Below are 12,298 nucleotides of genomic sequence, written 5' to 3'. Positions count from 1 at the left end.
AAACGCCGCCATCTTGTACTACGTTTGTTTCGTTTTTCTTTTGTGGGGGTGCGATCCGATTCCACGCGTTCCGCACTGCTTAATATACCCCCTTTGATTATTCACTTGACTAAGGAAACGGTTTTTTTCTTTACGACTTTTTCAAAAAGGTATTCTTTTATATTCCTGAATATGTATAATAAATTTATATAAAATTAAAAACAAATATTTCCTATATTTTAATATTAATAATAATAAACATGTATTATTTGTAAATATACTCCTAACGTTAATGAATGTTCATTAAAATCTATAGAACTATACTTTTCAACCATATTTTTAGTCAATATATATCTAGATATAGATGAGGATTACTATTCAACTGTATTCTCTATTCCTAAAGAATTCAAAACCTGTTTGGAGAAGCTCTGCATATAATTTTCGATATACAGCAAAATATTCTAATAAAATGGCCGAGAAAACAGCGCTTTTATTAATATCTGATGGATCTGAGGAAATGGAAGCTGTAATAACGGCAGATGTTTTACGCCGTGGCGGAGTATGTAAAATTATAATACGCTATAACCTTAAAAGTATAATTGCGCATAAGAATAAAGAGTAAATCGCTACATATGCTATATATTATATACAATTTTAGAATGAAATACCTTTTAAATATACATTATAACGTTTAATCTTAGGTTTCCGTTACTATAGCAAGTTTAGGTGATAGTGAATGTGTTAAGTGTAGTCGTGAGGTAAAAATTTGTGCCGACACTAAGCTTGCTAATGTGAATGATAAGGAAAAATATGACGTTATCATACTACCTGGAGGACTTGGTGGCGCGAAAGCATTTGCTGAGGTAAATGTTTTTCTTATTTTAGTATATTTCTTAAGGAATAATAAATTATCTTTATGAAAATTAGTCAGCTGAAGTTGGTCAACTATTGCAAAAACAAGAAAAAGAAAATAAACTTATAGCTGCTATCTGTGCAGCTCCAACTGCTTTAAAAGCTCATGGTATAGCAAAAGGAAAGAAAGTTACTTCATATCCAGCAATGAAAGATCAAATGACTGATGGTTATGAATATTTAGAAGATCGTGTGGTGATAGATGGTATGAATTATTTTTATTAGAAATCTATCTAAAACAAAATCAATTTCATGATTCGTTTATAATTGTTTTAGAAAATAAACACAATAAATCTTTTTATTTTCTAGGCAATCTAATTACAAGCAGAGGTCCTGGAACAGCTTTCGCATTTGGCTTGGCTCTTGTTGAAAAATTAGTAAGCAAAGAAAAAGCCATTAACGTAGCAAAGGGAATGTTATATGAAGATTACAAATAAAAATAATAATTACATTAATGGTAGTTAACAACTTCTATAAAATATTGTATGTTTACAAATATATTATAAGCATTATAATAAATATAAACTTTATATTATTACCAAATAAATTCAATTTATAGGCTACATTTTTTTTATAATTTACCTTCTCATAAAATAATAGCTCGAGTTATGATAAATTTACTTATTTTATTAATATGACAATCATTGAGAGCACAATTTTAAAATGAGTTCTAATAAATCATTCTCATTTTATTCTAGTTCTGACATTTAATTTACTAATGATCACTTAATACAAAATTTTATTTAACTTGTGCTGCATACATGCATAAACAACATTATGCTTTTTCATCCCTAGTTTTGTAATGGTTTATGCCAACAATGAGTACAGTAATACTTTACGTATTTTGACGAATAAGTTTTCATTTTAAATATGAAAGTTTAAAAGAGAACATAGTTTTTTTGAATTTTTGAAAAAAATTGTGTCAAAAAATGATATTTCTACGAGAATAGTTAATAAAAATAAAACTTTTTCAAAAATTCGAGGAAGCTATACCCTCATTTAAATCTTTATCTTTAAAATGAAATCTTGTTTATCAAAATTGATCAAAAATTATATTTGAAGTCACAGTTGGCGTAAATGCCATTTCCGATATTTTTCGTGGAAAAAAAATTTCGTATAGTGGCGCCACTGGAACTTTGCGGCAGAAGAAAAGAAACTCATATCCCCACTACTGATTTTCATATAACACTTGAGTAGTGTACTTTGTTTCTCTGAAATAAATGATGGAAGTAAAACTACCAACGTTATTTTTTCTGTGGTTTCCCCTATGGAGTAGTCTATTTTATATTATTATTATTACTATTCTATTATAATAATAATATATAATCTCAAAATATAATAATAAGAAGAAATAAAAAAGAAAGACATACATACTTAAATATTATATAAATCAAGTACATTATATATTATATATGATGGTAGTGATTTATAACAAAAAAAAAAAAAAGTATATATTTAAAAGAATAAAGTACAATATAGCCAATTTAATCGCAAATGTCTTATTAAGCTCTCTGTCCTTTCTTTTTAGCGCATTCCATATATCATCTCGTGTAATTCCTTTTTATGCGAATTTTCAAGAAATCGTGTCTTCGATAATTTAATCACGTGACCGTCCACCGACAGATATACTTAATACTGGTTAAATATGATGACAAATACGAAGCAATTCTTTTGTTTCGGTCCGTTAAAATTTTTTCCCTTGTATTTTTGTCTTATAATCGTATCATTATTTCGTAATACTCGCTTTTCTGTTTATTCCATTTTTTCTTATATCGTTTTTATTTTGATTCTTATTGATTTTGCGAAACTATTAATTTGTATAAAGTTTTCTTAAGAAATCAATAAGAAAACGTAATGATTCCATTATCAGGTAAATAGCTTTGTATAATCTTTCTAAATATTATAAGTATATTCATTTTAACAATGTAAAGTATATACATAGAAACAAACTATAATTAATATATAAATTAACAATCGTACAATTATTAAAACATTATAGAACTAATAACTCTCATTCATTTAATATTAAATAATTTAATTTTACTCAGGCATCATCTTCGTTAGATAAAAATTTTCAAGTTTAGTCAATTATTCATAAGCTTGAATAATTAATACTTTTCAGTAATATACGAATTTTATTTTTGTTTTCGTTATCGTTTAGTGATGTAAACAATAACGAAGCAGGAAGAGTTAAGCGACTTTGATAGATGACATTTCTATTAAACTTCAAGCAGTGAACATCGTAGCTCTCTTATTTCGTAGCAAATTAGAATAAAAAAATCATTCGATTTATCAACATTCATTTAAGTTATGAATAATACTTTGATATACACTACTAATATTAATAATTAAATTATAATAATTTATATGAATTGTCTATATAATCGTTAACAAAAAATTTTTTTATTTTACAGCGAAATTTTTTCTTTCCATACATCTAAGTTTAAATAATCATTCAAAGAACATAATATACACGGTATATAATAAACCAATATTTAAACACTATGACATTTTTGTAAACATTACGTAGCTCGTAAACATAAAATTTCAATGTAATATTTCAATACACGTAAATTTTGAATTCTACTGAAATAATTCATACTTTCGATAAATTTATGATTATTTAAACAATTTATAATGCGTAGAGAGTATAATAAACTAATATATCAACATAGAAAATTTATTTAAACATTACATAGGTTGTAATATGGATTAAATATCAAATAATTTTAATTTAATATTTCCATATTTAATATTTCCAATAACTTTTTATATTATAACAATGATGTTAATAATTTTAATTTTATTTTTCTATTTTAGAATATCATTACATATACTTGATATAATTGAGTGTTGTATCGCTAAAATAAAAACCAAAAAATGGCAAAGTAGAAGCGATACTTGTTTGTTTACATTTCGCGATTTAAATAACAAGTATATTTTCATCGACTGCGTCCAATACCGTTATTAGGGTCAGTGTTTATTAACAAAGTTTGTTTTTTTTAACAATCATATAGACCATATTTATACAAAACAATAGAGTTTCGCGAAATAAATTTAATGATCATCTATTAATAAGTATCACATATTAGAGTCAGTGCATCATTGAATCTCAACCAATTTCGATGTTGATTTATCTCATTTTTAACGACAATCTCAATCAATTATCCTCAATTTCGAACTAAATCGCGGACAAGTGCTTTAGAGCCATTGCAAAATTTTTTAAGTAATAAGTTAATTCTGAAATCTCTCCGATAATTCAATTGAGGACAAAAAGTACGGATCGGCACGAGTAATTAATTGTAATTAATTAGTAGAAGAGTATTGAGTGACCACGAGTAAATTTCTTCGGAGATCTTCTACTCGTGAATGGTTTCTTATTTTTTGATTTATTAAATCAGAATAGGGTCTTCTTGTTTCGTACGTTCATACGTACGTTTTAGAGTCATCACTTTTGAAAGAGAAAATTCGAGTAAAGTCATTACTAAAGTACAAGGAGACTTGTAAAAATAATTCTACAACGAGCTATAAAGCTCGTAAGTACTAAAATAAATTAATTAATTTTTAGTCCAGGATTTACAGTAATTAATATATTAATTCCCGTTTCTCCTCCTATCCTTTTTCGATCTTTCGACGAATAAATATATTTCGGCTAAAATGCAGTAATTATTTTTTATGCAAAGATCTCAGGTTTTCTCTTTTTTTGGATTCCGTTAGAGTTACAATAAAGCTGTCAGTTTTTTTTCACATTTTAAAATTAGAGACTAATTAAATAAATCTCGCGATATACACACTAATTCGATTATTAAATTATTTATGAGAGATATGTAACCTACATAAGCTTATACAGTAATGCAATAAATGCATAATGAGAACAGTTCCTCTATTGCGTTTGTAATTCATATTTTGTCTATACCTTATCGCTGGAGTCACGTACACTACGAGCGAAAAGTGATGAACAGCCTTATGTACATTTATGTATTTATAGTAAATATATATATGTAAGAATTGTGTATCTAAGAATGGCATTAATACTTGAATAATGATATTATTTTGTGATATATGTCCATCATTCGTATTAATTATTTTTATTGGTTGTCATATATAAATAAACAGATTTTGATTCATGTTTCTTTCACATTATTATAAAAGTATACACATGCCGTGTAGTAGAATATATACATGAAATGATAAAAATTTATAGATACTTTTAGTTGCAATTAAGCCGGAAAAGAAATATCTATATAATTTATTTTACACATTTATCAAGAAACGATGCGAGTTGCAGTTTACTGTAGAAAAACTGAAACACCGATATAATACAAAACATAACCTACAAGACGATACTTGTTTGAGTTTTCTTGTTTTGCAAGTGAAATGTTTTGTCCTATTAAATATTTTAAACGAGGCCGATCGATGACTACTGCCGTTAGATGTAAACGACGAGTTGTTATTACCGGGTTAGGGCTTGTATGTCCTCTTGGAGTTGGTGTACAGAATGCTTGGAAGAATCTTCTTGAATCTAAGTCTGGAATAATCAAATTGTCTGATGTAGATTATGATAAACTACCTTGTAGAGTAGGTAAGAAATTTAAATATAGTTATGTATATTCAATATTACAAATAATAATCATATATAATTAAAAATTAAAGTTTATATCCATTACAGCTGCTCTGATACCTAAGGGAGATCAATCATACGAATTAAATATAAACAAATACTTTTCTAAGAGCGAATTAAGAACAATGTGTTCTGCAACAGCTTATGCATTGATATCTTCTGAAGAAGCTCTGTCTGATGCGAAATGGAAACCAGAAGAAGAAAATGATAAAAGAGATACAGGAGTAGCTGTTGGTATTGGAATGATTGATTTAGTAGATGTATGTGCGACGTATGAAGCTTTAAAAAAAGGATATAGTAAAGTCAGTCCCTATTTTGTACCACGAATTCTACCAAACATGGCAGCAGGTCATATTAGTATTAAATATGGATTTCGAGGACCCAATCATTGCGTATCAACTGCTTGTGCAACTGGAGCACATGCTATTGGTAAAATAATAAAAAGCAATAACAATATTAAATTAGTTAAAAATAAAGTGTATACTAAAATTAAAATAATTCTATTGTTTAGGTGATGCATTTCGTTTTATACGTGGTGGTGATACTAGTGTTATGGTTTGTGGTGGAGCTGAAGCATGTATCAGTCCATTAGCTGTTGCAGCATTTTGTCGTCTTCGTGCACTTAGTACTTCCAAAAATGATTCTCCCTATGAAGCATCAAGACCATTTGACAGAGATAGAGATGGTTTTGTAATGGGTGAAGGATCTGCTATACTAGTATTAGAAGAATTAAATCATGCTCTTAGTAGACAGGCTCCTATATATGCAGAAATTCTCGGATATGGACTCTCAGGAGATGCAGCACACATAACAGCACCTAGTGAAGATGGTACTGGTGCTTTGTTAGCAATGGATAGAGCAGTAAAAGATGCTGGTATAGAAATATCAGAAATTACATATATAAATGCACATGCTACTTCAACTCCATTAGGTGATACCATTGAATTAAAAGCTGTAGAATCTCTTATGGGAGAACATAGTAAAAACGTGTTTGTATCTAGTACAAAAGGAGCGCATGGACATTTATTAGGTGCTGCAGGAAATTTAGAAGCTGCTTTTACGATTTTAGCTATAAAAGATGCTGTGATTCCACCTACATTAAATTTACATAATTTGGATGTAAAGACAAGCCTACATTTTGTACCTAATGTAAAGAAAAATTGGTTTGCTACTGGAAGACGAGTTGCTCTAAAGAATGCTTTCGGTTTTGGCGGAATAAATGCGTGTCTCTGTTTTGCAGAATATATTGCTTAAAAAAAGCTTAAATATTAGGCATTTTACCAAACTCAAAAAGCATAATATGCTGTACATGCTCGATGTAATAAGCGGGCGTTATTTTATACAGGAATAATAATAAAATCATTGTAAATACCTTTGTACATTTGCTGTAAACAAGTTTAGAAAAAAAAAAATATTCGATAATGAATCTAATCTTAATCATCAATTATTATAGTAACTTAAATATTTTAAATAATTTTATGCAACAATATACAATATACAAATTACATGATTTAGGATAGATTCTTTTTTATATAGAACTTATTACATTAAAATTACACAAAAAGAGATGTAAACTGGAATAATAAAATATATATTGGAATGCAACATTTATTTTATATTAAGTTTTCAATAATCTTTAATCATGATACTACCATTGTATTAGCGGAATTACGAGTGATCATGATCACATCGCAACAAAAACAATTTCCTTGAAATTTTAACACTTCAAGAAAATAAAATACTCTCTGAGTATATCGTATCGTAATTGATAAGATGTATGCCCAATATCATAACACACTTTTTTTTTGTGTATCAGATTTAAATTTGTCATGTATTATGACCAAGGCGTGCTGGTATAAAATGCCTGCATTGATTCCAGTTATAGAAGCATATTGCATTACGTTCGATTTTAACTATGAGCTATAAGTGTAAAACAAATAACTCTGTATGTCAATTAAACATTATCTAAATTAAAGATAACTGTGAATTCAATGCATAGGCTTGATAATTTTTGACGATAATTTTACTATATCATAAACACATGTCTTTTATGTAGCTGAATTTAGTTGTGTATAAAATAACTAAATTCAATATATATATCAATGATTTTTTTGATAAATTATCTTATATAATATTTCTATAATGTATGATCCAATGATACTTTATTCACATTGGAAAATGATCCTCCAATGATAACAATTATTCAAAATACATCTATAATATTCACGACTCTACTGGCAGTAAATCAATGTAAAAAAACAAAAGAGAAAGATCATATCCTATTAAGTAACTGTACCTAGTAGGAATTTTTAATGAGGAATGATAAAAGGCTTATGATGGCTGCAGAGAATTGCAAAACGTTTTCTAAGTGTTTGTCGAAGTTCCTGACGTTTCTCAAGGACTTGACACATTCGAGATTTAAATTCCAAAACTTCCTCTGCAGGAATATAGCTCTCTTTTTCCTCGTCATCTGATAAGTAACAATCCTGTATACAAATAATGTTTATGAACAATCGCTTATGATTATCAATGGTAATAAGTTTTTCTTTTATTTTTCTTTTTTTTTTACACTGACCTCCAGCATTTGTGTAAGTGTTGGACCTCCACCTCTTTCTTTTAGCAAAGAAATACTAGAATTGGAATGAACAAGTTTATCGGATGTTCGTATATCATGACAATCACCTTCATGATTACAACAACCATCACTGCAAGCTACTTCAGAACCTTCGGGTGTACTAGGAATAGATGGACTACTAATATTATGTTCAGATGAATAACCACAATCCTGAGATGATTGTTCACTTGATGAACGACTTTTTCTATCAGCCATAGATAATTCAAAGCGTTTTTTCATTTCTATCCAAATCGTATATCTTTTGCTTGGTTCACCTATCCAAGCACCAACTAATTCTTTGGTCACAGGATCTTTACAATCATCGAGATTATGCCACTGTTCATCCTCAGTTTTATCAGAGAAGTCCTACGTTTAATGATTAAATTTTATAGAGTTGCGTTCGTTTTAATTAAAAGCAGACTAATAAGTCCCATAAAAGTATAGTTACCTTACACGAGTCGCAACTTTCAAATAATTCTTCTTCAGAAAAATGTTTTATCTCTGAATTAGTTTCTTCTATTTGACTTTGACTAACTTTCGTCTTTGATTCAGAAGTTGTTTTCTTGGAACTACTTTTTTGCGGGCTTGAAATTTTTTTAGTCGAATATGGTAATTGTGTTTGACTTTGAGATTGTATTATACTAGGTATTTTTGCTTTTTTCAAGCAATCAGGACATTTACATGTCGGTGGACCTTTATTTTTTGGATCTAAAACTTGTAACTGAAAAATAAATTTCTATAAGAATAAACAAGGGATAGGTAATATATATACGTAATTAAATACATGTTGCTATGTTGCATATACCTTATGTCGATCGATATTTTGTGTTGTCGGTTTTACTTCCATACAAATACAACATGTTTCACTATTTCCACTTCTCCTTTCATTGGAACACTAAAAATTGATACATAATTATATAATAAAATTAATAATATATAAAAGAAGCAAATAATGATAATTATATAATATCATACATGACATGAATTTTCTTTCTCCTCTGTTTCATAACGGCGTTCCTTCTTCTTCTTTCGTTTTAATCTCAATTTTTCTCGTCGTTGTTGTTTAGCTATTTCTTCCCTTGTTAATTCCTCATACAAAAGTTCTAATTGTGAAATTCCTTGTTTCACTTCGACTGCCATCTAGAGGAAAAATAAATTTGTGTCAAATAACAAATAATAATAAATTAATAATAAGAAAGTAACATTTACTTGAAAATTTCTAGACAATGCATCAACTGCTACTGCAGCTAATACTTTGTAAACTGTTTCTTCCTCTCTTAATCGCCGATGGACTTTATGTAAACGTTCCGCAACACATATTCCAAGACAAGTGAGTACTTCTTCTTGAGCAATTTCTAATGTTTTCGCATGTCTTTCTCTAAGATATAAATAAATCATTGTTTGATATTAAACTATGAAATTTCTTATTTTATATTAAAAAAATATTGTTAAAGTAATAGAATTATACCTTCCCATAAGTTCTGGTTGAGCACGACCAATAAGTGTACTGATATAATCTGTACTAGTTGGTAAATGAACATGACGGTCCGGTATACATCGTTTAATACCAGAATATAAAGCAGCTACATAACCTGTTTCTTTCGCTGGTTCATGTTCTGTTGTTAAAATAGACGATGCCAAAAGAACTTTTGTTCTACATTCGGCGCAAAATCTAAAATATCAATTAATGTTATGATCGTATTTAATAAAAATATACGCGGTTACACATTTCTATACATATACGTACCTATGTTTACGTAAATATGTATCTAATGTGGCATCTAGAGTATCAGTTTCAATCAAAGCAAGTTCCTGTCTACATGGTAACTCCATGCAATCCCAAACTTCTCTCCATGCACTTGGAGGTGGTCTCATGCGTTGTATTTCCAAAGAATGTAAAACACATCTTCGCGATTTTTTATTTCTTGGTTGTTTTTCTACTAAATTATTCAATCTTGCACTGAAATATTTTGAAAAAGTACTTGTTATATGTATACACACACATTACACACATTACATTTACACACACACACAATAATAGCATTTATATTTTTTTAAACAAAATGACTATATTACCTGTGTCCTTGTAACATAGTACAAAGTAATTGAGGTGATTCCAAAATATCATCACTTATTGATAATAAACCATCTGGAGTAATGATCAATGGATCTAGTGCAGGATGTCCTGATTTCATTAAATCATCAAATAATCTTTCAACACTAAACAGAAATAGTATTATATATATTATATTAGATGTAAATATTGCATAATATTATATTACATTATATATGGTAATTATATTTTCAATATATATACTACCTTCTTCTACAACCAACGCATGGTACAGCTTGTCCTAAAATAGTTAGCATATCTTTACATGTAACTTCGAAAGATGCTTTAATTTCTTCTTTCGTAAGCATATCCAACTTCCTAGTGAATTCATCCAATTGTTTGCCACGGACAAGAGGACTAGCACAGATTGCTCCTAAGCCATTTACATCCATGATCATCTATTGAAATAAATAATTTCATGTTGTTACAAATTTATATTATAAAAATTATAAACAGCAAATATATTTTTATGATTATATAATTATAGGTATATAATTGTATCTATTAAAAAGTAATTATACCAAAAAAGCTTTAAAAAATTTCATTTGAAATGAAACATAATTATCTCATATAACTTTGCTAAATAGATTATTAATAATAATAGATGTTCTTAAAATAACTAACATTTAAATCAATCTCATTATATATAACATGAAATAGATTTATTATATTTTTTTGATATAACAATAAAGATCAGTTATTTTCTATTTTTTTCTTTTTAAATCAAATTCATGCCTTTCTTTTATTTCTGACTCATTAAATTTTTTAAGTGATAAAAAAGATAGTAAAGTTATAATTTGTAGTCATCAAATACATAAAACTTCTCGTTCATTACATATATGCATCATTTTTAAAAATGTAAAACAAAAGCAAATCGAACGAATTCGAATAAACGTAAATATATAATACCGTTTGGAGTAGAGTTCATATCGTTAGAAAGTCTGAAATAGCAGTAAAATCACTGATAAATGAATATAACAATAAAAAAGGAAAAACAAGTTTGTCAAAAGTTTTATGAGACTTAATCGTTTATAAATTGGACATGCACTCCTCGGCCAATGTTTAGGTTAAGTCACACACATAGAATCATCAATGCCATTACGTAAGTTTCCTAAGGATTTATATTTTCAGAATTTCATAATTGAAGCTGTAAAGAAATAAATGTTAAAGTAAAATATTCTCACCGTGAGATTTTCATCAACGATCAACGGCATTTGTCTTCGCGTCAGATCGACCGGGTCATCGTCCCGCCAAACATTCACTAATTTTGCCATTATCTCTTTAGATTTTATTCTTTTATTCTTAATTATCCTTAATTGTTGAAGTCGATACTTTTTGTTTAGATACGATTGTACGAGACTTCAAAACTAAGATAATTTTACAACACGTTGAATACGAAAACAAGCATAAGATGTCACACGTCTGCCATTTGCAACGAGTAGTCTTTCACTTCCGTCCTGCGTGCATTGTCCCGTTTGCTTCTCTATACGCGTCATTTTGGAGTTCTTCCGATAGTATCGCGCCATAACGTAATTTCCACAACTTTTTTGATAATTACATTTGTATTCATAGTCTTTATATACATATATATATATATACATATATATATATATATATTTATTAAGTGGTTATTTATAAAACTTTTTTTACTTTTTTTAAACAACAAACTTATATATTTATTCTCTATATTTTCCCTCTTTTTTTGATATTACATAATTGCATATTCGACTAACGGAAAAACTTATTTAAATTTTCAGATCCTATTCATTTTTTGTTTTATTTTAATGATTTTATAATAGCGCAAGTTATATAATAAACATGAAGTGGAATCGATAATTGTTTCTCTCACTTTTAATTTATATCAAAAACATTACGTCATTTATAATCACGATGTTTGGTTCTTAAAATTAAAGGAGTAACATATTATAGTATAAAGTAATCTAGAAAATTCGATGATACATATTATACTATTACATTATCATGATAGAATTACTTGAAAAATGTTATATTGTATCGTTTGCTAATTTGATTTTCCCGCTATTCTATTGAATGCCATCTG

At 28.1% G+C, this 12,298-nt stretch overlaps 3 protein-coding genes across 6 annotated transcripts; 2 read left to right on the top strand and 1 right to left on the bottom strand.

Moving 5' to 3' along the window:
* The first annotated feature begins 8 nt into the window (after positions 1 to 8).
* On the top strand, positions 9 to 1,454 carry LOC118450287 (protein dj-1beta). Of its 3 annotated transcripts, none has more exons than XM_035885957.2 (5): positions 9 to 149; positions 383 to 538; positions 681 to 842; positions 907 to 1,096; positions 1,201 to 1,454. In XM_035885957.2, exons 2-5 carry the CDS (start codon positions 449 to 451, stop codon positions 1,326 to 1,328), a joined length of 570 nt encoding a protein of 189 aa, XP_035741850.1. In that variant the 5' UTR covers positions 9 to 149; positions 383 to 448; the 3' UTR covers positions 1,329 to 1,454. The 3 variants fall into 3 exon arrangements, with proteins under 3 accessions (XP_035741850.1, XP_035741846.1, XP_035741849.1); XM_035885953.2 differs by having other exon boundaries at positions 323 to 538; XM_035885956.2 differs by having other exon boundaries at positions 12 to 149; positions 338 to 538.
* A 3,814-nt stretch (positions 1,455 to 5,268) lies between these two features.
* On the top strand, positions 5,269 to 6,948 carry LOC118450246 (3-oxoacyl-[acyl-carrier-protein] synthase, mitochondrial). The gene is made up of 3 exons (XM_035885856.2): positions 5,269 to 5,473; positions 5,561 to 5,941; positions 6,024 to 6,948. Exons 1-3 carry the CDS (start codon positions 5,269 to 5,271, stop codon positions 6,764 to 6,766), a joined length of 1,329 nt encoding a protein of 442 aa, XP_035741749.1. The 3' UTR covers positions 6,767 to 6,948.
* LOC118450245 (gametogenetin-binding protein 2-like) lies at positions 5,282 to 11,722 on the bottom strand. Of its 2 annotated transcripts, XM_035885855.2 has the most exons (12): positions 11,424 to 11,722; positions 10,447 to 10,637; positions 10,203 to 10,346; positions 9,874 to 10,086; positions 9,595 to 9,798; positions 9,336 to 9,504; positions 9,102 to 9,266; positions 8,932 to 9,021; positions 8,575 to 8,847; positions 8,088 to 8,492; positions 7,809 to 7,998; positions 5,282 to 5,419 (listed from the first exon to the last, which is right to left on the bottom strand). In XM_035885855.2, exons 1-11 carry the CDS (start codon positions 11,511 to 11,513, stop codon positions 7,822 to 7,824), a joined length of 2,121 nt encoding a protein of 706 aa, XP_035741748.1. In that variant the 5' UTR covers positions 11,514 to 11,722; the 3' UTR covers positions 5,282 to 5,419; positions 7,809 to 7,821. The 2 variants fall into 2 exon arrangements, with proteins under 2 accessions (XP_035741748.1, XP_035741747.1); XM_035885854.2 differs by lacking the exon at positions 5,282 to 5,419 and having other exon boundaries at positions 7,497 to 7,998.
* Positions 11,723 to 12,298: the final 576 nt, after the last annotated feature.

The sequence above is a fragment of the Vespa mandarinia genome, chromosome 4 (genome assembly GCF_050613455.1).
Source record: "Vespa mandarinia isolate Hongniang chromosome 4, ASM5061345v1, whole genome shotgun sequence".
NCBI classification, from domain to species: domain Eukaryota; kingdom Metazoa; phylum Arthropoda; class Insecta; order Hymenoptera; family Vespidae; genus Vespa; species Vespa mandarinia.
Note: the sequence above shows the minus strand (reverse complement) of the source record. Positions and strands in the feature narration are given on the sequence as shown.

Coding starts and splice junctions, on each gene's coding strand:
- LOC118450287 (XM_035885953.2), top strand. CDS start 344: ATGAGGATTACTATTCAACTGTATTCTCTATTCCTAAAGAATTCAAAA. Junction 539..680: donor ATGTTTTACGCCGTGGCGGA/GTATGTAAAATT, acceptor GTTTAATCTTAG/GTTTCCGTTACTATAGCAAG. Junction 1,097..1,200: donor AGATCGTGTGGTGATAGATG/GTATGAATTATT, acceptor TTTATTTTCTAG/GCAATCTAATTACAAGCAGA.
- LOC118450246 (XM_035885856.2), top strand. CDS start 5,269: ATGTTTTGTCCTATTAAATATTTTAAACGAGGCCGATCGATGACTACT. Junction 5,474..5,560: donor TAAACTACCTTGTAGAGTAG/GTAAGAAATTTA, acceptor TATCCATTACAG/CTGCTCTGATACCTAAGGGA. Junction 5,942..6,023: donor AACTGGAGCACATGCTATTG/GTAAAATAATAA, acceptor TCTATTGTTTAG/GTGATGCATTTCGTTTTATA.
- LOC118450245 (XM_035885855.2), bottom strand. CDS start 11,513: ATGGCAAAATTAGTGAATGTTTGGCGGGACGATGACCCGGTCGATCTG. Junction 9,022..9,101: donor AGAAAGAAAATTCATGTCAT/GTATGATATTAT, acceptor ATCAATTTTTAG/TGTTCCAATGAAAGGAGAAG. Junction 8,493..8,574: donor AAAGTTGCGACTCGTGTAAG/GTAACTATACTT, acceptor CATTAAACGTAG/GACTTCTCTGATAAAACTGA.